The sequence below is a fragment of the Pantherophis guttatus genome, chromosome 3 (assembly GCF_059756535.1).
Source record: "Pantherophis guttatus breed Tessera chromosome 3, ASM5975653v1, whole genome shotgun sequence".
Taxonomy (NCBI): Eukaryota; Metazoa; Chordata; class Lepidosauria; order Squamata; family Colubridae; genus Pantherophis; species Pantherophis guttatus.
In genome coordinates this window covers 200,018,507-200,044,261 of record NC_142065.1, presented here as the reverse complement: position 1 = coordinate 200,044,261, position 25,755 = coordinate 200,018,507, and the positions used below count along the sequence as shown (strand labels likewise).

At 41.8% G+C, this 25,755-nt stretch overlaps 2 protein-coding genes across 5 annotated transcripts in view; one reads left to right on the top strand and one right to left on the bottom strand.

Annotated features, from left to right (window-relative positions):
• The first annotated feature begins 499 nt into the window (after positions 1 to 499).
• Positions 500 to 22,000, top strand: DERL1 (derlin 1). The gene is made up of 8 exons (XM_034422246.3): positions 500 to 876; positions 5,069 to 5,180; positions 7,689 to 7,753; positions 9,503 to 9,529; positions 11,188 to 11,283; positions 12,608 to 12,660; positions 14,702 to 14,812; positions 18,258 to 22,000. The coding sequence occupies exons 1-8, from the start codon at positions 724 to 726 to the stop codon at positions 18,394 to 18,396; spliced, it is 756 nt and encodes a 251-aa protein (XP_034278137.1). The 5' UTR covers positions 500 to 723; the 3' UTR covers positions 18,397 to 22,000.
• A 2,315-nt stretch (positions 22,001 to 24,315) lies between these two features.
• The window catches only part of ZHX2 (zinc fingers and homeoboxes 2), a 70,181-nt gene continuing 68,741 nt past the window's right edge, over positions 24,316 to 25,755 (bottom strand). For all 4 annotated transcript variants that reach the window (XM_060681854.2, XM_087891381.1, XM_087891379.1 and 1 more), the window contains one exon: positions 24,316 to 25,578. The gene's annotated coding sequence lies outside the window, so the exon portion shown is untranslated. The remainder of the gene's footprint in view (positions 25,579 to 25,755) is intronic.

Sequence of the window (25,755 nt, the reverse complement as noted above, 5' to 3'; positions counted from 1 at the left end):
GACCTCTGCTATTAATTTCTAACTTTCACTTTGCAATTTTTCCCCCCCTTGTTTTCTTTGCTTCTCATTTTGGATGAGTGGACCGAATCAGAATAGAGCTGGAAAGGGGCCTTGGAGGTCTTCTAGTCCAGCCCCCTGCTCAAGCATACCATCTCAGACAAGTGACTATCCGGTCTCTTCTTAAAAACTTCGTGATGGAGCACCCACGATTTCTGAAGGCAAGCTGAACGGTCACTAAAGGAACTGTTGTAAATTGAGGACTGCCTCTATTTACAGCACAGGTGTTCAAACTTGGCCGCTTGAAGACTTGTGGACTTCAACTCCCAGAATTCTCCAGCCAGCTATGCTATGCTATGCTGGCTGGAGAATTCTGGGAGTTGAAGTCCACAAGTCTTCAAGCGGCCAAGTTTGAGGACCTCTAATTTATAGAGAACGAGGGAGTGAAAAGCGTCCGGTCCCTTTAAGAGTGGAACTTCCGGCGATGCTACTCTGCCCCTCCTTTATTTTTGCTCCGTTGCTTAGCAAACGGAAGGCGGAAACCGGAAGTAGCCGTTTGGCCGAATTCGGTGTAGCCACGTCGGAAGAAGGCGGGCCCCACCCACCGGCCAGCTCTCAGCCCTTCTCGACGCGCCACTCTTTGGCTGAGAAAAAGAAGCACCGGCGGGAGCGAGGAGCGTGAGGGACCGGCGTCCAGGCCTCCCAGTCACCAGTGACGAAGGGGAGATGTCGGACCTCGGGGACTGGTTCCGCAGCATCCCGTTTATTACCCGCTACTGGTTTGCAGCTGCCATCGCGGTGCCCCTCTTCGGCAAGCTAGGCCTGATCAGCCCCGTTTACCTCTTCCTGTGGCCCGACGCCTTCATCAACCGCTTCCAGGTAGGCGAGCTGGACTACGGCTCCCGGCATGCACGGCGCGCTTCTTGCCTATAGCCCTTAGAAGCAAATGCTGCGCTGGGTATGTTGGGAATTGTAGTCAGTTATGGCAAGCATATGGGGACCCCCCCCCCCCCACTCCAGCCTTTTAGCTTATGGTGGAAGTGCCATTTAGTGATTTGGCTGGGAGGCACCGTAACTTGACATTTATAAAACAAAACTTTTGTTTTCCTTCTAGAAATTGAACAGTGCTTACCTTAAGCAAGGGATGCTTGTTTGTGTGATAAGAGAGACTTTTAAAAAGTACCTTTCAGAAAATGATTGATGGACTCATCATGGGCCCATCAAGTCATTTTCGACTTCTGATGACCGCATAGATCTTCTCCATGATGATCTGTCCCTAATCTGCTTTTCTCAGGTCTTCTAATGGGGTAGTAACTAAGTCCATCCACTGTGCCTGCTGGTCACCCTCTTCTTCCCTACAACTACTTTCCCCAGGACCAGAGACTTCTCCAGAGAGCCAGGTCTTTGTTTAATGTTGTCCAAGCCTGAGATTCTGGTTAGGGTTAATTTCAGCCAATATGGAAAAATTAGGTAGCATCTAAGGGCCTTGGTGGTGCAGCAGACTAAAGTGCAGTTAAGTAGCACTTAGCTGCCAGCTGCCTGCAATTACTGCGAGTTCAAATCTCACCAGGTTCAAGGTTGACTCAGCCTTCCATCTTTCCGAGGTAGGTAAAATGAGGACCCGGATTATGGGGGTAATAAGATGACTTTGTATAAAAAAGAACACCGCTTATGGGGGGCCGAAAGCCCTACTAAGCAGGTATATACAAAAGTATGAAGGCTATTGCTTAACGCATTGTAAGCCGCCCTGAGTCTCTGGAAAAGCTGGCTGAGGAATTCTGGGAGTTGAAGTCTGCCAGGCTTAGTTGCCAAGGTTGGAGACCCCTGATCTAGGGTACACCAGTAGGATTCAGTTTCCCATTTAATTATTGTGAAAATGAAATTGCTATATGTAGATATATATATGTATGTATGTATGAATTGATTGTGGGGTTTCCATTGTGGCTTCCCATCCAAATACTGCCCCAACCCCAATGTGCTTTGCTTTGTATGGATACCACTCTGGTCAGAAGGTTAATAGTCATGTGAAACTAGAGGTCATTCCAGGCCATAGTAGTTTACTTGCATGCTCTTGGCTGAACATGGTGTACACACTTAAAACCATAACACGTTTATTACATGGTGCGATCATGTCACTGAGTGAGCTTTGCATAACAGTTGAAAACTGATCAAAGGTGTTTTGTAAATTAGCTCTGAAACTGAAAGTGGGAAAATTTGCATACAGCGTGGTGGGAAATAACTGGTCTCAGCAGGGAGAGGCACATAGCATAGCATAGCACAGCAGAGGGCTGAGAAAACTTGTAAGTAATGCTGGGCAAATACTGAACTTACCAAACAAGCTCATACAATTACTATTTTGCATTGGCTGCTGAAAGCCAGTTTCTTGAGAGGTTCAGTTTTCTTCTATTTCATCATCCCTGATTCACTTTGATAAGATAAGTGTGAAAAAGTATGTGTCATGTCACTCATGGAACAAAATAAATAACGCCTTTTTTGAGAATGGACGTGTGGGAGGTGTTTCCTTTTTCAGTAATCATGGAAACAGTTGAGCTGCTTTAATTTCCAGCCATTGCTAACAAAACACAACCTGAAATGGGAAGGAATATAGAATGAATAAATAAATAGCACGAGCAATCAATTGAATTGTTTGATTTATCTTGGTCACAGACTTCATTATTTATTGCCTTTTGTCTTGTTGCAGAGCTATATTTTTAGTGCCAAGAATATAAACAATCATTAACATTCAGAAGGGTTTCTGGCATTTTGATAGGCACCAATATAGTGAAAAAAATATGGAGTAATTTAAGTTGGAAGGCTAAGTTGGTTAGTCTCTTTTTTTTTTTTTGAGGAGGCCAGAGTTATTTAAATCACTGTTGTGGAAGATTTGATTCTTTTGTTCAATATTTGTTTTAGCTGAACGAAATGAGTTTTTTAGGAAGGTGTTTAATATGCTTAGCTATTCAGAATTGCTTTCCCCCATTATTCCTTGCAAATAGACATGGAACACCGGGTGTAGAAAAATAGATAATAAAAATGTTGGGTTATACGAATTCTCTAAACTTGGTTTTTCATTTACAGACATTTCATCAGCTGTCTGAATAATTATAGTTCACTGCTTCAATCTTGAGCTACGTATGTTCTCTGTAGGATAATAAAAATGCTTCCTATGAATGAATGTTTCATTTTATGAAGATATGGAAAATACGATAAGAATTAAAGTTGTGTGATAAAACAGTTTTCTATCTGATTTTCTGTCAGTCTTTTCCCATTGCCACCTATGTTGGTATGCTAAGAAAAGCAGGGGATGGAGTGTAGAAGGTAGATTTCAGCATTTTGAAATGCCAATTTCTTTGCATTTTAATGTGACCTCGGAGGAATGCAAAGGGGAATAGAGTGATTGTTTGGTGCAAGACTATATTTCTCAAGATTGGAGGAGAAATGTGCTTCTTTGTAGACATTTTATTTTGAGAGACATGCAGTATCTTAGACACCCAGATTCTGGGTATATTTCCCTCCCTGTTCTTTGCTTTGAGAATACCAACACATAGAATTGAGGTAGATATATCATTCTTTTATCATAGAGAGATACAGCATTTATCTAAATAGGGAACTAATTGCTCTATGACATGCTCTTACTTGATAGGATGCCTTCTAAACATGTTTAACTGTAGCTCAACCTCTGCTGGTGCAGCCATTCTCCATATTGGCTTTGAACATTATTCTCCAATGCATCAAAGGCAGTGGTGGGTTGCTACCGTTTCGGGCAAACTGGTAGCAGCGGTGCCGGGAGGCTCTGCCCACCTGCCCGGATATCATCAAACACAATCTGTGCATGCGCAGAAGCTTCTGCGCATGCACAGATGGAGCGCGCGCTCGAACCGGTAGCAAAGGTAAGTGAAACCCACTCGATCCAAGGGTTATGCTGTTAGGGGATATTCCGAGTCCAAATGAAAGCATGGCTTGCCTCTTGCAGGAAGGCTATTTATGTAGTGGTTGCCATTTGCTTGGTTAGCTGGGCTATTCTTAACATGTGACAGACAGGAAAGTCCCCATAACAGGTGGAAAGTTGTTAAGTTCACATGTGACAGGCAGTTGATGGCAATCATAGTAAACAGCACGCAGAAAGCAACTGTCCAGTTATAAATCTATGGACTCTACGTGAAGTCTCAGATGTTGCCTGTGCTTCTGTATATACTGTCTTACAGTACAGTATATAGATTTGTATACTCCACAGCCAACCATCCAGAACCAATACCAAGGGCGCTCAAGTCATTTGTAATAGTGTAATAGTGCAAATGTTGAATATTTGGGATGTCCTCTCTGCTATCAACTATCCACTGTCTCTTCCAAGAGAGTGCTTTTCTGACTTCCATCATTTTATGACCAGACAGCATATCCAAATCTTACTAAATCACTTTGATAGATTCCCCCACCCCCCATTATGACCTTTTATTGAAGCTTGATAATATTTTCTTGTAGGGCTAGAGTAATATCTGCCACTCTCTCCATTTTTGTGTGTTGCATGAGAGGTGCGTTTGTTGGTGGTGGAGAAAAACTTATTAACAGAAGAAAAAAAACCACCTGAAATTGTTCTTACAACTATATACCAGAAGACAGAAGAGAGTTTATGAATCAAAGTTCTTTTAGTCCTTTCCTAGTCAAGCAAGGGTGTCCAACCTTGGCAGCTTTAAGACTTGTGGACTTCAATTCCCAGGATTCCCCAGCAGGATTCTCCAGAATCCTGAGAGTTGAAGTCCACAAGCCTTAAAGTTGTCAGAGTTGCATATCCCTGCAGTAAAACTTTGGCTCAATAGTTCCTCTTCAGCACTGTTGAATCCTGGTGTCTTATCACCCATCAGACTAACAGTGATGGGGACTCAATGGGCTGGTGGGCTGGGAGCTTTCCACCCCCAATAATCCATTAAATAATTATAGATCTGACTTTGTTAGTATGTAGTACAATACTATTTTACCAATTACTGATGTTGTCTGATGCAAGTAACTTTGGTATTGTTTAAACAAGTTCTCAAAAAACAAGTAATTTACATATCTGCTGTTTTTGTCTAAACAGATCTGGAGGCCAATAACCGCCACATTTTATTTCCCTGTTGGCCCAGGGACAGGCTTTTTATATCTGGTGAATCTCTATTTTTTGTATCAGTATTCATCACGTCTGGAAACAGGTAAATATACAACCGCACCATTATAATGTTCAATTATTTTTTACCTTTGAGGATGGTAAACAGACTTGTCAGTTTATATTTTTTAAGTCAGCGTATTTAATTTACACTCTACATGGACCTATAGAAATGTACATAAATGTCTAAAACTGTCTTTGGGCAATTGAGTGTATTTGTAAACTGAGGCAAAAAGCTAGCAGCTGTAATCTGTGACCTTGGCTTGGGAATCACTTGAATATTCAGATTTCCCTCTACAAGGCTAGGAAGACCTCAGAGAAACTATCCAAAAGATTAAAACATCTGTCACGTAAATAGCCAGAGGCAGATTTCCCCCCTTATCAGTGAAAATGGAACTCTCCCTCCAGCACACAGTAAGGCTGTGAATAAATTTTTTTAAAAAAATCTCTGCTGTATTATAGGCATTGATGTATATTTCAAATTAGTTCACTTGCTGGAATTCTTATGCCATCTTCATATGTCCCGGTAAAGAAAACTTTGTGAATTTGTTCTAGGAGAAAAAAGATTTCCAGTCTCAGGCAATTGCTAAATGTTTGGCAAAAGTGAAAGAGTTTGAAAGATTTAAAAATCTTGTTAATTGTATTTTTAACTTGGCAAGTATCTTAATTGCTTATTTCCCATCATGTAGCACTAATAAATTAAAAATGCATGCAGGCCATTTTCCTTGGATGTAATAAGATAATTTGTGATAATGCTTGATTATTACTAAGTGTAAGTACCTTTTAAATACAAGGAACACAAAAATTGCTTTCTGTTCTCCTTCTTATAATAAATCAAATCTACTGAAGCCAACCAGTTAAGAGTTGCCTTTTAAATACTCTGGGATTGTTCTTATGTAGTTTATTTAGAAACAAGTTCTAGCATAAACCAGTTATTCCCAATTGCAATAATTGTGTAAGAATTGCAGCCTTCACTGATCGAACTTTGCAAACAAAGAATTATGTAATGCATTTCTCAAACTCAGATTATGCTGCAGGAGCTATAGAGTTTATAATGTTGACTATGTTATCAACCTTGTACAGTTAGTCCTTGACTTACAACAGTTCATTTAGTGCCTGTTTGAAGTTACAACAGCACTGAAAAAAGCAACTTATGACTGATTTTCACATGACCTTAGAAGCATCTCCATGGTCACATGATCAAAATGTAGATGTTTGGCAACTGCTTCATATTTCTGACAGTTGCAAAGTCAAAGGAGAAGCCAGATTCACTCAGCGTGTCAACTCTGAAGCGAACCCGGCTGAAGCCATCTTGTGCTGCTGCCTCATAGTTGCCACGAAGCCTGAGAGAGGGAAGGGAGGTGGGGAAGTAGATAGCCCAGCTAACAGTCAAAATAAAGTTTTCCTGTGGGAACCAAGGTCATTGTAACAGATGGCTGGTGAAGGAGGAGAGGAACCTGCCAGCTATATTCATTGGACAATGTGACTGAAGGGGAGGGGGAGTTTTACTCTTTTAATTAGGTGAAAACCACGGAACCTTTAGAGTTGGTTTTCACTGGCTGTGCAGATATGATGTACCGTATTTTTTGGAGTATAAGATGCACCTTAGTTTTTGGGGAGGAAAATAAGAAAAAAACTGATTGGCAGATGGATTGGCCTCCCGGAATACCCCCAATCAGCTGTTCCCAGAGGTGAATTTTAGCAACAGGTTCCTTGGTTGTGAGCTCTGTGCCTTGCTGTTTTTTGCTTTTTTTTTGCCTTGGAAAGCCTCCAAAACAGCTTCAGAAAAAAAGCCTCTGAAGCTCTGTTTGGGGGCTTCTTTTCTGAAGCTTCATTTCTGATGCTTTTTTTCAGCCTCTGAAACCTCCATTTGAGAAGCTGGGCAGGGCTACATTCGGAGTATAAGACGGACCCAGATTTTCACCCTCTTTTTTGGGGAAAAAAAGTGTGTTTTATATTCCGAAAAATACGGTCCAATAAACATGTTCTTTGAGGAACCTACCTGCCTCGGTCTGCTTTCAATGGGTGCGTTACTCGAAATGCTGACACAGCAACCATGTTACTAACTTAGCGACAGTGATTCACTTAACAACTCTGGCAAGAAAGGTCATAAAACGGGGCAAAATATTTAACAACGTTCTTGCTTAGCAATGGAAATTTTGGGCTCAGTTGTGGCCGTAAGCCAAGGACTACCTGTAGTATGTTAATTTTGGGCAATATTTGTGGGAAAACAAAAAAATGAATTTGATGCTATAATTTTGTGTAATATTTGTTTGGGGAAAAAGAAAGCCTCCAATGCTAGAATTCATATTATGTACAGAGACTAGTAATTTAGATTTTCCTACGAAAACTGGCCTTTCAGATAACGCTTTCCCATAAAATACCCTCACCGAACAGAGCAGTCTCTTGTTTCCTCCTCCTCGGAACAAAAGTTGAAGTTGCAGCCCGCGATTTAATCACAGCCTTCTGAAGGCTCCCACAGCCTCTTGGGGAAAGGGAGAAAAAACAACTGCCAGGGATTTACGTTCACAGCAATGCCATTCTTTGTTCTCAGGTGCTTTTGATGGAAGGCCTGCCGACTACATGTTCATGCTGCTGTTTAACTGGATTTGCATAGTTGTATCCTTTCCTGAATCTGCTGCCAACGTTTGGACAGGTTTGGGTCTTGGAAAAGCGTCCCTCCCCAACCAAAGGATGCGGAAAATGATTATGGAGGCTTCTGTGGCCTTTTTTGTTGTTGTTGTTATTGTTAGTTGCAAAGTCGTGTCCGACTCATCACGACCCCATGGACAACCTCCTGGCCTTCCTGTCCTCTACCATCCTCTGGAGTCCATTTAAGCTCACACCGACTGCTTCATTGGCTCCATCCAGCCACCTCATTCTCTGTCATCCCCTTCTTCTTTTGCCCTCAATTGTTGCCAGGATTAGGCTCTTCTCCAGTGAGTCCTTCCTTCTCATTAGGTGGCCAAAGTATTTGAATTTCATCTTCAGGATCTGGCCTTCTAAAGAGCGGTCAGGGTTGATCTCCTCTAGGACTGACTGGTTTGATCGCCTTGCAGTCCAAGGGACTCACAGGAGTCTTCTCCAGCACCAGAGTTCAAAGCAGTGGTGAAATCTAATATTTGTTACTACCGGTTCTGTGGGGGGGTGTAATGTGACTGGGTGGGCATGGCCAATTTTTTTTCCCCCTTTTTAAAACCATTTTTTCTACAACCTCTTCGGCGAAGAGATTGTTAAAAAATGCTTTCAAAAGGCTCTGACGATCTCAGCTGAGTTGCCTGATCGGCAGAGGCTTTTTTTAAAAAGCTTCTACCGATCAGGCAACTCAGCTGGGATCGTCTGAGGCATTTAAAAGAAAAAAATGCTTTTAAAAGTAAAAAAAAAAAAGCCTCTGATGATTGTGCGGCTCAGCTGGGCATGGGGAGGGGCACAGGGATTTTTGCTACTGGTTCTCCGGACCACCTGCCTCCATTGCTACCGGATTGGGCGATCTGGTCCGAACCGGGAGCATTTCACCCCTGGTTCAAAGGCCCCAATTCTTTGGCGCTCAGCCTTTTTTATGGTCCAATTTTCACAGCCATACATTGCAACTGGGAAAACCATAGCCTTGACTATATGCACTTTTGTTGGCAGGGTGATATCTCTGCTTTTTAGTAAGATATCTAGATTTGCCATAGCTTTCTTCCCCAGGAGCAAGCGTCTTTTAATTTCTTGGCTGCAGTCCCCATCTACGGTAATCTTGGAGCCCAGGAAAATAAAATCTATCACTACCTCCATTTCTTCCCCATCTAATTGCCAGGAATTGAGAGGGCTGGATATCTTAGTTCTCTTAATGTTGAGTTTATTTAATGTTGTGGCCTTAGGGAAGTCATTCCCAGCACCCCCATTTCTCTTCTGATACTCCTGAGTCCACATGTTTGGGTGGGAAAGGTGATAAATTCAGGAACAGCCACTGTATAAATGAATGAGAATTTAAGATTTGCTCGAGACTCAATGGCTGGGTTCACACAAAAGCTGGGTTAACAAAGCATGATTAGTGTTACAATGTGCCAAATGAATAAACCATATTATGGCCTAACATGATAGTCTACTTGCTGGGTTCCTGGACTCTGAATCTCAAAATATCAGAGTCTGCTGCTAATGTGTTGTTTGAGCCCAACTTGGTTACGATTGAGGGAGATTTTACAGGCTAAACTAAAGCCATGCGGAGCAGGTAGGCAGAGATCCAAATCTATTCCGCCGGCTCAAAAGGGCTTCAATATGATAACAAATACTAGCATTGATTATTCTACTTGTCTAAAATTGAATCGTTATAAATTAAGTATTAAATGTTTGCTTAGTTTGGATTTCCTTAATTAAAATGAAAAGATTACTGGCTTAGTAATGAATATGCAAGTAAGTATATCCTTTTTCTTTTAAAGTCTTGCAAATCAGGTTTATTAGGACTTTTGGGGCCCATCCTTCCAAATCAAAGTTACAAATGACATTAAGAAACAGCCATTGGAGAATGTGGCCACTTTGAAACATAATGGTAGCCTCCGGTTCCTGCCTTTGCCCTATCTTCTAAATCAGGGGTCACCAACCTTTCGGACCTCAGGGACCACCAAATTCATAATTTTAAATCCCACAGACCACTAATGTGATTTTTTTTAAAAAAATAAATAGTATTTAGTGCAATATAAAAAATGCAAATAATTTTTCTGCGGACCGCCAAAATTTTCTCGTGGACCACCAGTTGGTGACTGCTGTTCTAAATGGCTTCATAGAGACAGATGGAAGCTTTTTCTATTTTGTAATGAGTAATGTTTAAGCTTATGTTTAAACCCAGAGATACGCAGCAGTTTTACGATTAGTTACTGAAATAAGCCAGTCTCAAATCTTGATTTATACATGTGTTTTCAGGAAATGAAAGTTAACATTAATCACAACTGAAGGTTCAGATATAGTGCTAAAATTGCAGTTAATTGATAACAGAAAGAAAAGTTCTTGCAGGATCCAATCTTGAGTTATTCACCAGGATCAAAGATTTATTCTTCCGAGCTTTCAGACTCCTGCTGGAGCCCACCCTCAGGGAACTTCTCTCACGCTGTTCCCTGAGGATGGGCTCCAACATGAGCCCAAAAGCTTAGGAAGAATAAACCTTTGGTCCTAGTGACTGACTCCAATTGGATCATGCAACATTATCCTGGGACACATATATTTTACCTTCACTAAAGAAAAGTTTTGAATGTATTCTGTTAGCATCTAGTGCTCTCTCCAAACTCCTGATTAGGTTTTAGTGTTTGTGTTTCGGGACTGATGTCTTCTGCAGTGGCCGATTTCCACAGAGCTATCAGCTTTATGTAGCTTTATGTGCTTATTGGTTTTATTAGATTTAGCGCAGGTGTCTGCAATCTGCGGCTCCGGAGCCGCATGCGGCTCTTTGGGCTCTCTGCTGTGGCTCCCTGTTGGATGATTCCACCACTGGCTGGCCCCACCCCTCGCCCTCCCCTCCCAGTCACTCCTCACCTGGCCTGAGAAGGGTGACGGCGGGAGATGGAGAAGTGGCCGGGGCAGAGACAGAGAGATACAGAGAGAGGGGGAGAGAGAGGGAGGGGGAAGGGAGGGGGAGAGAGAGAGTTGTCAAAAGGATTTTGTAGTTCCTATTGTTTTTTAACAACCGGTTCTCTCCCCTAATGACCAGCTGGGTAGGCGTAGCTGGGGGGGGCATGTGACTGGTGAAAGTGAGTGACGTGAACCACACCCACCGAGGTTTTGTGGCTCCCGGTGTTTTCTTTTCTGTGGGAAACGGGTCCAAATGGCTCTTTGAGTGTTTAAGGTTGCAGACCCCTGATTTAGCGGGTCATGGATTATGGAGAAATCTGCAAAATGTCTCCCCCCCCCCCGCCCAAATGTTCTTGTTCCAAATTAATTCCCCTTTTTTTCCCTCAGAGAAAAAAGATTGATCAATACGGAGGTGTATCTAAATTGAACAGGGATTTTCGTTGTAATATTTTTAAGTACAGTGTGTGAGTCTTCATATAAACCATGTCGGATCCTTTGTTCTCTTATAGTTGCTGATGATCCCTCTGATCATGTCCGTACTTTATGTTTGGGCCCAGCTGAACAGAGACATGATTGTGTCATTTTGGTTTGGGACTCGGTTTAAGGTGAGTGGCCTTAAGAGATGAGCTTCTGTCTTTCGGACGTCTTGCCCAAATCCGTGGAATTTCAACATCTGATTGAATCATGGTAGCCATTCCTTGATTCCTTCCAGATTTTTGAGAGAAGTTTGGCATTTGCATATCTGACATCTGTGTGATCTTTTCCTTCTTGACAGTGCTCCATATACAGTTCTTTAATGGAAGGAAAATTACAGAAGTAGCTGTAGGGCAGCTCAGCAAGTAGAAGGGAGATTTCATAAAACAGAAGGTTGTCTCAAGTGTAATAGTGAACGAATTTTTTGACCAAAATGGTTAAGGGAGACATGGCTGCATTCTGCAGATAAGGAGACTATAGTGCCATGATGGTGAACCTATGGCACCTGGGCCACAGGTGGCAGACGGAGCCATATCTGTGGGCACGCGAGCGTTTCCCTAGCTCAGCTCCAGTGCGTATGCGCATGCCGGCCAGCTGATTTTCGGGCCTTCCAGGCCCACCGGAAGTCGGGAAACGGACTGTTTCCAGCCTCCGGGGGGATGAGGAAGGCTGTTTTCGCCCTCCCCAGGTTCCAAGAATGCCTCTGGAGCCTGGGGAGAGCGAAAAACGGGCCTTCCAGGCCCACCGTGCCATCGCATGCCAAAAGCAGGGGAGTGGGGGGGGGTCGTGCGTGCATCCGCGGCGGGAGGGGCACATTGAATTATGGATGTGGGCACGTGTGCACACGACCCCCCCCCCCACGCTCCCCACGCTTTTGGCACGCGACGGCAAAAAGGTTAGCCACCACTGCTATAGTGAATGCCATTTAAACGTTAAAAGGGTCTGTCTTTTGCAACATCTAAGGAACATTTTTAAGACCCAGAAGTTAACGCTGGAGGCCATTCCACTGTATTTTTGCTCCACTTAGTGTAGTGATGGCAAACTTTTTGGGCTCTACCTATCAATAATTCAGAAAATGCCTACTTTTAACTCCTGAATTTCTTCCTTTCAGCCTGGTAGTTTGTAGGCTCATCAATCCAGCTCCCTGACTCAACAGCTGAGAAAACATGGTGGTCTGGGAAGAAATAACATAAAAGCATGTTTATTCAACATGCTAAGCATGGCTTAGTGTTAATCATAGGAAATGAAATGTAACAAACTGATGCCAATGCAATTTGGATAGTAGGATAGTTTACTGTCCAGCCAGTATCTCAACCAACAATTTTTTTCGGGGGCAGCTCAACATTGCATTTCCTTGTTAGAAATCGGGGCCCACCAAGTTCAGCACATGAGATGAAAGGATAATTTTGCCCTTCAAGTTCATTATGATAAACATATGTGTTGTTGTTTTCCTAGGCATGCTATCTGCCGTGGGTTATCCTGGGATTCAATTATATCATTGGAGGCTCGTAAGTATCTCCAGATACTTTGTCTCTGCTTTATTAATTTACTTAATTTATATAGCCACTCATATGAACTGCGGTGGTGTAGTGGTTAGAATGCAGTACTGCAGGCTACTTCTGCTGATCACCGGCTGCCAGCAGTTTGGCAGATCGAATCTCACCAGGCTCAAGGTTGACTCAGCCTTCCATCCTTCCGATTTGGGTAAAATGAGGACCCATATTGTTGGAGGCAATAAGCTGACTCTGTAAACTGTTTAGAGAGGGCTGTAAAGCACTATGAAGCGGTATATAAGTCTAAGTGCTATTGCTATTGCTATATCACTGTGGTAACTCTGGGCGTTTCAACAGCATTTAAAATAAAAGTTCAGGTAATGTAAAACCACAATAGTGACCAAAGAAGAATTTGCAACCTCAAGGGCAGGAACAGATCCAAAGCTTCAAGGCTTTATGAAAGCTGACAGGGTTAGGGCCAATCTAATTTGGGAATGGAGGGGAATGGAGTGTTCCAAAGATCAGGTGCTGTGACAGAAAAGGCATGTTTTCTGTTCTGGAAAGAAGGCATTGGGGCCCAAAGCATGCTCCTCCTGTCAGACCAGATGGGATGTAGAGAGACAGTCAGGACTCCATAATCCTGTAAATCAAAGTTTCTTAACCTTGGTCATTTTTAGATGAATGTGGATTGAACTCTCAGGATTTCCCAGTCAGCTGAGTGTGCTGAAGAATGGATCTTAAAACTGGCAAAAATGTGTTAGTGAACACCAACGTTATTGTGGTGGTGGGGAAAGAGCCTAGGACTCCTGGGTGTGATGGGAGGCCCAGGCCCAATTCCTGTCCTATGCTTGGGAGTCCTGGGCCTTACTCTCCAATGGTCTGCTTAATGACTGCATCTGGAGAGCTGGGATTGTGATCATTGAGCAAAGAGGTCACGTGGTGACTCACTGAATCGCTTTGCTCAACAGCTGAGATTCTGGACTCTCAATTGTGGCTGTAGGCACAGGACTGCTTATATGGCCTGAGTATTGATTTAATGGATTAATAAAGAAGCACATACTGTCTTATTATTATATTACACATTTGTCATTTGTAACGTTTCGATAATTGTACTTGAGCATATCTGCTTTCCTTTGTGAAACAGGTTATACCTGTATTTCCTCATGCATTTAAATTCTTTTTCTAAGGAGGGGTCCAGGGCATGAAACTTAAGAAGCTCTGCTGTAGGTGATCTGAAAGGAAGGGCCTACTGTAGTACAGGGGGTCCCCAACGCCCGGGCTACGGCCCATTCAGAACAGGGCTGCGGAAGCGGCAGGCGAGTGTGCACACCTCTGCACGCCCCAAAATAATAAGACCTCCGCAAAAATAAGGCCAAGCGCTTATTTCAGGGTTCAAAAAAATAGAGGGGGTCTTATTTTTGGGGAAACACGGTAAGAGTCTCGGGTTTCAACTTCCAACAATGAAGTTTCCCAAGGAAAGCCAGCTTAACATCCTTCTTCCTTCTGAAATTATAGCCCAGTACTAAAAATTATTCTGGGATCTAACTTTCAGTTATTTTTATTATCGTTTTTCCAGTGGCACTCTTACTTTTCTATGTACGTAGCTGGAAGAAGGATAAATACTTAAGTGACCATTGATAACTTAGAATATATTGGAATTGTAACAGTCTTCCATAATTATGAATTGTACTGTCTCAAGGCTTTCTGAAGTTAGAACTCAGATAGATGCCGTTGATGATGGAGATTGTGACTTTTAGCTTTCTTAGGTTCTATTATTTTATGGCATTCGCTTTTTAAATTCAGTATTTAGTCTGTTAGCACTGTCTTCCCCACAGGTCTGCAAAAGTGTATTTTTCAAAAATGTTTGCAGACAATATGCAAACCTTGGGGTAGCTTCTTTGAGTTATTTTCAGTCTTAGCAGCCTTCAAGCTCTTCAAAAGTACAAACCCATTAGAAATTGGCCCTGTTGATTAAGATACTTTCACATTATTAGTAGAAAATGCTTCATTCGCTAATTTTTAACACTATAAAATGCTGTTTCCTAATATCCCACAGCATCGTCAATGAACTGATCGGCAACTTGGTTGGTCATCTATACTTTTTCTTAATGTTTAAATATCCAATGGATTTGGGAGGAAGAAATTTTCTGTCAACACCTCAGTTTCTGTAAGTTGGTTTATCTTTTTTTTTTTTTAATCAGACTTGGAATACCTTGGAAACGTTATTCTAATTAGAATTGAAAACAAAAGTACAATGGTAGTAATGAGACTCATGCACATTTTTCCGGATGGCTGGATACGTAATTAGGTCAATTGCTGCATTTCATTCATGTTTTGCCCCTGACATAGACAAATGGGAAACATTGATTCAGTCAAACTATTACAAACTCCCAAATACAAGATTCGCTCACTTCCTCCTTTATTTTACTGAAATATTGCTGTATAATGATAATGGCAGTAGGCTCCAGAGTTTGTCTTGGCCTCTTTGTTTTTGACCTCTGCTTAAAAAATTTTTTTGTTTCTTTCTTTTTCTTCTTCCTTCCTTCCTTTCCTTTCCTTTCATCTATGTCTGTCTAACCTAATCTAATCTAATCTAATCTAATCTAATCTAATCTAATCTAATCTGCTTTCCATATTATTGCCAGGTTAAATCTACTGACCATGGCCGTGTAATTCTTGACTCCAGGAAGATATTACCTTTACAATTAATCTGCCTTTCTAATTTAAATTGAAGGAGCACTGCATGTACAAGAATCCTTGGAAAAGCCTGGCTTCCATTCTGCTTCCAGAGGAGCTATAATGACTGCTTTTTTATTTTTATTTCTTTATCCTACCTTTATTATTTATAAATAACTTAAGGCAGTCAACATACCTAATATTATTTCTTCCTCCTATTTTCCCTACAATCCTGTGAGTTGGATTGGCGAGTGACTGGCTGAAAGTCACCCCACTGCCCTTCATGCCTGAGGCGGGACTAGAATTCACAGTCGCCTGGTGATTTGGCTCAAAGTCATTCAGCCACTCTTCGTGCCTAAGGCAAGACCAGAACTCACCATCTCCTGGCTTCTAGCCTGATGCTTTAACCACCTAAACCAAACTGGCTTTCTTACTAACACAAGACAAAGGACCCTAAGGATGAGGCTTAGCTCAGATATTGAGATTTCCTGCCCACGAAGGTGTTGGATACCTGGAGTATCCAAGTGCTGTGTTCAGGATGCACTAAGGCTTCTATGTTCTCTGTCACAGATACTAAAGAAAGCAAAGAATGAGTCTGTAGCAAAATGAATGGTGTCCTTGTGACAAGTGGGAGCTGGTACATCTGATTCTGTGACATAGGGCTAGGCCACTAGGTGCTTTTTAAAAATAATCTATTTTAGAGATCCTTATGATGTCACACCAATGTGTTTTGTGGTAATTAGTAATCTCAGCCTTGACATGCAAGAGTCATCTGACTCCAGGGTAAGAACACTCTCGGGCTGAGCAGAAAAGCCCAATCCACTCACTTCCGGTTTGAATCCACTCACTTCCAGTCAATAAGGGAGAAGAGAACTTGGAGACTTTTTAAAAATGACATTAAAAGTTTAATGAGGTTAAGAATGCAAGGAGCCCTCATCTTTTGAAAATGTGTGACCTGTTCGGAAAGCTTCCTGGGAGTAAAAAACCAGCTTGAGGCTATATTTTTTCACTAGCTGTTGGGAAACAAGTTCAAAATAGAAAGCCGATAGAGAACTCAAGACTTACATTAACGAGAAATGGCAGGGAAGACCAGGGAGAGTTAGATATAAATCCAAAAGTAAGATAACATCCCTGCCCAGAGACTGATGCTGAAATTTAGCCACACCCCATTTACAGGTAGTCCTTGATTTACGACCACAATTGAGCCCAAAACATCTGTTGCTAAGCGAGACTGTTAAGTGAGTCTTGTCCCAGTTTACAAACCTTTCTTGCCATAATTATTAAGTGAATCGCTGCGGTTGTTGTTAGTAAAAGGGTCGTTCAGTGAGCCTAGTTTCCCCATTGGCTTTGTCAGAAGGTCGCAAAAGGTGACCACATGACCCCGGGACACTGTAACCGTCATAAATATGAGTCAGTTGCCAAGCATCTGAACTTTGATCATGTGACTACAGGGATGTTGCAAGTCATACATGTGAGAAATGGTCATACGTCATTTTTTTTTTAAGTGCCATTGTCACTTGGAATGGTCATTAAACGAATGGTTGTAAGTTAAGGCGGGAGGTGGGGGTTGATTTTGTTATATTGTACTATATTAATTTATTTGATTCTTTTTGTTAGTTCTTATTGTTTTAAATGTTTTATATTCTGTAAGCCGCCTTGAGTCGTCATGGGCAAATAGGCAGCAATATAAATTCAATAAATAAATACCATATTTTTTGGAGTATAAGACGCACTTTTATAAAATTATACTTATACTCCCCCCCAAAAAAAAGAGGGTGAAAATTTGGGTGCGTCTTATATACCGAATGTGGCCCTGCCCACATGGGATGCGGAAGCTGAAAATGGGGGCGTGGAGGCGGCAATAGGCTGTGGCAATCCCTGCAGCTTGAAACAGCTGATGGTCGGGAAGCCAATCCAACCGACAATCAGCTGCTTGTGCTAATCAGACTGTGCAGAAGCTGAAACTGAAATGGGCTGTTTGCTGCAAGGAGGCAAATTGCTGGGAGGCAGAGGCAGGTGTTTTTTTTTCTTGTGCTAATCAGACTGCTGAAACTGAAACGGGCTGTTTGCTGCAAGGAGGCAAATTGCTGGGCGGCAGAGGCAGAGGCAGATTTTTTTTTCTTGTTTTCCTCCCCAAAAAAGGTGTGTCTTATAGTCCAGAGTGCTTTATACGCCAAAAAATACAGTACCTGTATACTTCATTTCCAAGATACTGTCCCTGCTTTCTGGCATTTTGACCAGCCCCGAAAAAGCAGTTTTTGCAATTATGACCTCCACTTGACCCTCACGTTAAGCTGGGAAGCCTCTTAATAGTGGCTTGATTTTCAGTAAGACACACAGAGCAAGCCGCCTTGAGCTATTTCTCAGAATTTTCAATAAGAGTCTAAACTGGTTAAAAAAAAAAAAAAGCCAAAGCTTTCCAGCTTCTTTGTACAGGTAACTCTTCAATTTATGACAATTGAGCCCCAAATTTAGGTTGCTCAGTGAGAAATTTGTTAAGTGAGTTTTGCCCCATTTTACGACTTTTCTTGTAATATGGTTGTTAAATGAATCTGGCTTTCCCCATTGACTTTGCTGGTCGGAAGGTCGCAAAAGGGGATTGTGTGACACCCCCCCCTCCCCGGGACGCTGCAAACCGTCATAAATGTGAAGTCAGTTGTCAAGCATCCAAATGTAAATCCGAATGTCCCTGGGGATGCTGCAATGGTCATCATTGTGAAAAATGGTCATAAGTTTGTTTTTTCAGTGCCATTATAACTCGGAATGGTCACTAACTGAAGTGTTGTAAATCGAGGACTACCTGTACTGAAACTCCAGCCTAAGCCTATGTTGCTTCTTCAATTTCAATTTCAACCTCTGCTGAAGTCTTGTTCGGCTGCTAAAGCCGAATAGGGGCTAAGATGGCCGCCTGAATTCCTTCTTCTCTTCACCCGCAGGTACAAATGGCTGCCCAACAGAAGAGGAGGAGTATCTGGATTTGGGATTCCTCCAGCCAGTGTGCGAAGACCTGCAGATAATCGCCAGGGAGACACAAGACACAACTGGGGCCAGGGCTTCCGGCTGGGTGATCAATGAAACAAAACAAACAAAACAAAAAAACTTTCTGCTTTTTTTTTTTTTCCTTTTTTCTGTGAGGAACATCTTCGACAACACATGGGAATGTTTCTTGCTGTGGAGGGTATCCGAGGACCAGGTTTGCTCTAGTGTTGTTGGCTCTGACCCGTTACGAATTCTTGTTTGTTCCTGGCGGAAGACAACACGACTGAAGAGACAAGATAAGATTTTATTCCAGGCCATTAACTTCTTTAATTCACTGCTGCCATTAAAAAAAAAAAAAAGAATGATACTTTTTTTTTTAAGGGTGTCCAACACATTGTACTTTCTATAACTGTTCTCTCGAGGGAATTCACATTCGTCAATTGGTCTTGTAGGCCTCGCTTCATGAAAGAGCCCTACAAAAATCCTTCCTGAATCCAATTTGAGGTCAAAAAAAGTCATCGGAGACTTTTCTTCCTCCGGTTTGAATTAAATTAAAATGTTCAGGTCCACAGTGATGCTAAGGAAAAAAACACTTCAGGTACCTTCAGTTGCAGTTTCTCTTTTATTTAGTTGGAAACAACTCTTTTTTTTTTTTATCCCATTTTGAGTGACAGGTACTTCTTTAGCCAAATCAGATTCGATTGGTAACAAATTCTACCTGGAGCCATTAAAACAAAGGAAGAAAAGTTTGGCTGAATAATGCTAGTTTTTAATTTGCAAGCTTACTGCAGCCTCCGTACTCCCAGCATAGCAAATGTGGTGCATTTTAAATGCACGGTTCTGTCTGCACTGACTTTGGAATGAGTTCTATTGATCCTGATTTTGATGGGGGTTTAATCCTATGCATATTTAATTGGAAATGAGAAAAAAATATATGATCTGTTGCCTCGAATGTATAACAGTGGCTTTGGTGTGTGTATCCTGGCATGAAGGACTGGGGAATGCTTCTCTCGCAGGTGAGTGTGAGAGAGACAGACCGAATGCAGAAAGATCTGTTGAATGCTTAATGTAGAAAATACCTCTTTGTATAATGATGAAAGCAACAGGAATCAGATAGCTGAGCTTAATAAAACAGATAACTAACTTCCTCCAGCATTTTTCATTTTTGAATGAAGCACAAGCATAGTGTGTAGGAATAGCTGATGGAAGATGGTGATTCGTTTTCATGCAAGAACCCGGTGTCATAATGTGGAGCTGCTGACAGGTGATGTTGGAAAACATTGCCAGGTGTGCTGTGATAAGGGAGAATCAGACTTCCCTTTGCCTTTTAAATTGGTGTTTCCCAACTCTGGTGATTTCCAGTTGGGTGGACTTCAACTCCCAGAATTCTCCTCAATGGCCATGCTGACTGTGGAATTCTGGAAGTTGAAGTCCACACAGCTGGTAATTGCAATGGTTGGGAAAGACGGCTTTAAATGATTGGCCTTCTCTAGAGTTTGACAGTCTTTGACTTAATGTTAATTAGACAAGACCCACTATGGAATTTCAAGAAGCATCATAGCAATCCTAATCTTGTCTCCATCCCCTAATTACATTAGCCCATGGGTGGGGAATGATGGCCCCTTTATGACTTGTGGGCTTGAGGAGCATGGCTGGCTCAGGAATTCTGGGAGTTGAAGTCCACCAGTCATAAAGGGGCCATTGTTCTCCACCTCTGCATTAGCCGAACCGCCTACGATACTAAAATAGGGATACAAATGAACAATACAAATAGGGATATATAGAGAGATACAAATTCAGCTCTGCTAGGAAATGATGCTTCCCCAAAATGGGAAGTGCTGTACTCATAATTATCAATGCTTTGTTTTTCCCCTCACAATTTCTTCATGCCCTGCCAGTGCTCCTTCGAATCAGTGACTGGTTTGATAAACTGGGAGTGATTTCATTGTTGTCTGCAACCAGTTAAACCAATCCCTTTATGGACTCCGAGGAAAGCCTTGATGATGTTTTCAGTAGTGCAGTAATATGTTGACTAAGGATTCAGTTAGCACCAATTTCTTGATTCTTTATCAATCTGGCCTTGGTTTTTATTTATATCTAATAAACTGACAAAAGACCCAGATTATTTGTACTTGTAATTGTTTTTTTTTTTAAATTTAGGAACCCACTTTTTAAAATGTCGTTGGACACACTTGTGTTTCTATGAGTTGTTACCCAACAGAGGAAAAAAACGGCAAAAGAGGACAGAATGCTGTGCATACCTCAGCCTTTGGTTGCTCAGATTCTTCCGCCAAAAAAACCCAAGCAATGGTTTTAAATTAACTTTTTGGGTGTTGCTATGCAAATTAGAAAGCAGTTGTGGGCTTGTATACCTCTTTTTTCCCCCCTCGTGGCTGAATGTTGTGCTTTAGATGTTAACTGAAGAAGCATATTGCAAATATTATTTTGGCCAAAGCTAGCCTGTTTGTAAAGCAAGAAATCAGCTGTTAAGATCTAGAATACATGGTAGGTTAAAAGCCAGGAAAAAACCATTGCTGCATTTTGAGAAAAAAATATTGGTCGACTTGCAGACAGCTAGCGTTTTTTTATGCACGCTGCATTTTTACAGTTTTCAGAACACACATTTAAACGGCCAGAGATTGCTTTCTTATTTAGACAATTAATAGGATTGTCCATGTCACCTTTTTAATTAAAAAAATAATAATAAAAGGAGGAATCGAGATTAGGACAGTTGTCCCAGTCATGCTGCTTTTTTTTTGTGATATGAATTCCTTGACTTGGGGAGAAAGAAGGAAAAAAAATTATCTCCAAATGAAATTCTCCCATTGTTGGAAACAGTTATTCTGGTAGTTCTTCAGAAAGATATTGCTGGGAGAGCCTTCACTTGGACTTTTTTGTTGGATTTCTATGGAGGCATGGCTTCCACTGGTTATTAAGCAACCATGAGTAGCTTCCTCCATGGAGCATGGCACTCAATAATGAAAAAATAATAATTGTTTCACGGCGAAAGAGGTGTTCTGATGAACAGAACAGCAACTGAGCTCTTCAATTGTGGGAACTGGTAACAACAATTTACCTCCCATGTTTGCAGGAACATAAAGAGATCAATTCCTAATGTGTCCCATCCTTACCAATAGGAAGAAAATGGAGATTAGGTTTGCTTGTTTATCTCTTCAGATAATCAGGAAGGACACCTAGATAACCAGGTTACATTATATGTGGGAATGCCTTGATAGTGACTTGTGGTCTAGCTACACCTTGTAGTAATTCAGATAGGTGAGGGAGGACAGGTGAGGGAAGAGAGTTCTACCCTCAGAATTGGATTTGGTTCTTTGCATCTCCACATCAGCAGATCTGTGCATGTGGAAATCCTATCTATTAAGGAGACAGCCTCTAGATACCTTTTTCTTGAAATGCTGGTTTTTTCAGAAGCAATGATTTCATTCAAAAAATTGGTCTGCAACAGTCACACCTTACTGCTTTCCTAAATTCACTCTTACGACTTTTCAGCATTGCTTTGTTCCCCTGAAGCACTTTATTCCGGGTTTTAAGTTGATAATGTCAAGGGCAGATTCTGTTGTGAAACAGGTACCTCTATTCTTTTGTATAGACAACTTCTCTTTTTGTAACTAAATTCTTTTTTTTTTTTTTTTTGTTCTTGTCATTGGTAAAGTTTTAAATTAAAGCTGTAAAACTGTAACCGGTTGTTTATTTTGGTTCTGTATTTCTTTATATTACCGAGTTGTAAGTTCAAGAGAGTTCTGAATCCAATACAGGGTCCTGAAAACAATTTGAACAGGGAGTTTTCCTGGCTTGGAAAAAATTAGCACTCTACTTTTCCACTAAACTATATAGTACTGGGATGGCGAACCTATGTCATGCGTGCCCAAAGTGGCACGAAGCCATGTCAACCACCACGCATGGCCTTGCCTGTTTGTCTTCCGGGTTTCTGGTGTGCATGTGTGCACGACAATCAGCTGTCCATCGTGTGCGCGGCAGTGCTGAAAACTGGTGTGCGCATGTGCACTGGCCAGCTAATTGTCGGGTGGGCATGCGCATCAAAACCCGGAAGTTTGGCTTTTCTGGAGCGTGATCCCTTCTTGCACACAGCAGTGCCGAAAACCAGCCAGCGCATGCGCGCCGGCCAGCTAATTATTGGGTGCGCATGCACACCAGAACCAGAAGTTTGGCTTTTCTGGAGCGTGATCCCTTCAGGTGCGTGGCAGTGTCAAAAATCGGCCTGCGCATGCGCGCCGGCCAGCTGATTGTCCGGCATGCATACGCGGTAGAACTCAGAAGTTCAGCTTTTCTGGAGCGTGATCCCTTCATGCGTGCAAGCAGTGCTGAAAAGCAGCCTGCGCATACGCACTGGCCAGCTGATCATTGGCCACATATGCACACTAGAACCCGGAAGTTTGGCTTTTTCCGGAGTGCAGCCCCGACGAGCGCGCACATCTGCGCATGATGTTTTTCCGTGACTTTTTTGACACTTGGTGCTGAAAAGGCCATCACTGGCATAGTTATTCCCAATATAGCACAGGATTTTGGTTGTCTATGGTTAAGAAGCCTCTCCAGAAGTTGTTGTAGTACAGGTAGTCCTTGACAATTGAGGCCAATATTTATGTTGTTAAGTGAGAATTTATTAAGTGAGTTTTGTCCCATTTTACAACATTTCTTGCCACAGTTGTTAAGTGAATCACTGCAGTTGATAAGTTAATAACACAGTTGTTAAGTAAATCTGGCTTCTCCATTGACTTTTGCTTATCAGAAGAGCCATGGGACGCTGCAACGGTCAGTTGCCAAGCATCTGAATTTTGATCATATGATCAGGGGGATGGTGCAAAGGTCATAACTGAAAAACAGTCAGAAGTCACTTTTTTCAGTGCCATTGTAACTTTGAATGGTCACTAAATGAACTGTTTTAAGTTGAGGACTACCTGTATAACCAATTTATTCTCCAGTCTTCTGGAAAGATTTTGAAAAATTCTGCCCCATCTTCTACAAAAACCTCAAATATTTCGAGACAGAATGATCGTATCTCTGCAATTTTCCCACACTTCCAACCATTTCTCATAATCCTTTCCTTCCAGGCCCTTTAGTTATCATAGATGTTCTCCTTTGGATATGCATCATGGGATAACTTGCTGCTGTCAACTCAACTGCAGCCAACTTGTGGGACAATTCAAGTAATTTAAAAAAATTATTTTAATTTTTGTCATTTACATTTCATCTTGTCTCTCCCTTTGCATCCTTTCTTTAATGATTCTATTCCACCATCTCTTCGGTATGTATAACTATTATCGCATGGTGAGTTGACTTTGGTGAGTTGTTTCATGGCAAGTTGGCTGCGGCAAGTTGTCCTAGACCCCAGTTTGCCATGGGTTTCTAGAAGATATATTCTAGATGTCTAATCCAGACTAAAAACGAACAATGACTTAAACCAGTGATGGTGCGCGCGCATGCACGCGCGCCTGGGCCACAGGGTGCATGCACACAGCCAAAAATAAACTTCCAGTTTCAGCTACTGAACTTCCGGTTTCAGCCAGCTACTCTTCTGGGTTTCTGGCGCGACAATCAGCTGGCTGCCCCGTATGCTCACGCAGGAAAACGGAAGACCAGCTCTTCCAGTTTCCGGCACTGCCGCATGCAAAAAAGCCAGCTGATAGTTACATGCGTATGCGTGCCAGAAACCCGGAAGTGGAACGGGCGACGCCGCACGTGCCAGGCAACATGGCTCCACATGCCACTTTGGGCGCGCGTGCCATTGGTTTGCCATCACAGACTTAAACCGTAGCACTTGTCTCTTCCTTTGATAAATTTATCTTACATTATCAGGATTGTTTTGTTTCTACCCAAATTCTCAGGTTGTTAATGCTGGATAATTGAGTTGTCCACATGTTACACAGAACACTTAACATCTTGGTATCTTCTAGATGAGTTGGACTCACTCTGAAATACAAGTTACTACTTGTAAAAAATAATAGATTGTAATAAAAAATAGAGGCAAGAAGAAAATCTTATCAAAACATTGTTTTACTGAATCACGACAAACAAACAATTGTTAGAAAAGTGTCTCTTTAATTAAAATCTCTAGCATTAAGGTTAAGCAGGGTGTATTGGAGAGAAATGGGACATTCTCTCCAAACCATGCGAAAGTCATCTAAACTTTTTATCAAAGAGAGGCGGTAATTCAATATTTCTTCCTCTTCTCTGCCATCACCGAAGAATAAAAGTGCACTCAGAAATAGAATCTAGCTCAAAACTCACCAACAAAAAAAAAATCATAAACAAGTTAAGGTATAAAGCTTGAGCCCTCTGTTGCAAAGGTTTTTTTGTGTTTCAGATTGTACTACCAGGTAGTAGAAAAGTACTTGGATCAAGCAACAATACTTGACATCTCTAGAGTTCTGGGTCCAACTGATTGGCAAATGGTGAATTACTGGGTGCATTAACAGATTTGTTCTCCTAATCTGATGAAGATTACTTTCCATGCACAGAGAAGAATGCCCACCAGCCAACGTGTAAAATGCGAACGAGATGAATGCAAACGAATGGTTTGAGAAGAGCAAATGTGCAAAGCGAGATGAATACAACTTCCACGGAAACAATTGTCGTAATCCCATCGAGTCACCCCGACTCCCGATACCTGTAGGAACAAAGTCCCTGCAGTTTTCTTGGCAACGTTGTCAGAAGTAGCTTGTATCTTCTTCCTAGAGAGAGAGAGACTGGCCCAAAGTCACCCAGTTGGTTTTGTGCCTAGGGCAGAACTAGAACTCACAGTCCCCTGGCTTCTAATCCAATTAATCACTGCACCTAGCTTATAGTAGTATATTTTTAGTGGTAGAAATTAATGCAGTAGGCCAGAAGGTTTCCATGTTATCACAAGGATAGATTGTGGGATTACCAATTTGTAAGAAATGGATTAGATGACATATTGCTTTCAGACAGCAATGATCTACTAACAAAAAAGGTAGCAAAAAAAATATCTCTGCAGTGTAAGTATACAAAAAATCATCAAGAAACGGAGAAAGCAACACACTACAGAGAAAGCTTATATACAAGGACCTCATTAATTTTTTGTTTAGAAAAATCCTCCAAGTGGGACTTTGGCACGTGAAACTTCTCCAAATAAGCCAGAGATGATCTCTTCTTCCACCTTGACTGTGATTCTGGAGTCCAAACGTGACTATCCTATTTCCGAAGACCTTGTGCGATCCCAGGATTAGTAACCGTGTGCTCTCACGAGAGTCAAAAGGACTAGAAAACTGAATGAAATGCCTATGAATGAGAAAAAGCAAATGCTTAGCCGGGAAGTTACAGCAAGCCGGAAAGCTGGTTTTTCCAGCCTAATATTAATATGCAAGGTGGGGCAGTTCTACAAACATGTTTTTATTATTCCAGGTGCTTTATGAAATGGAACAGACCTACCGTAAAGACTTCAATGAGGAGATCTAG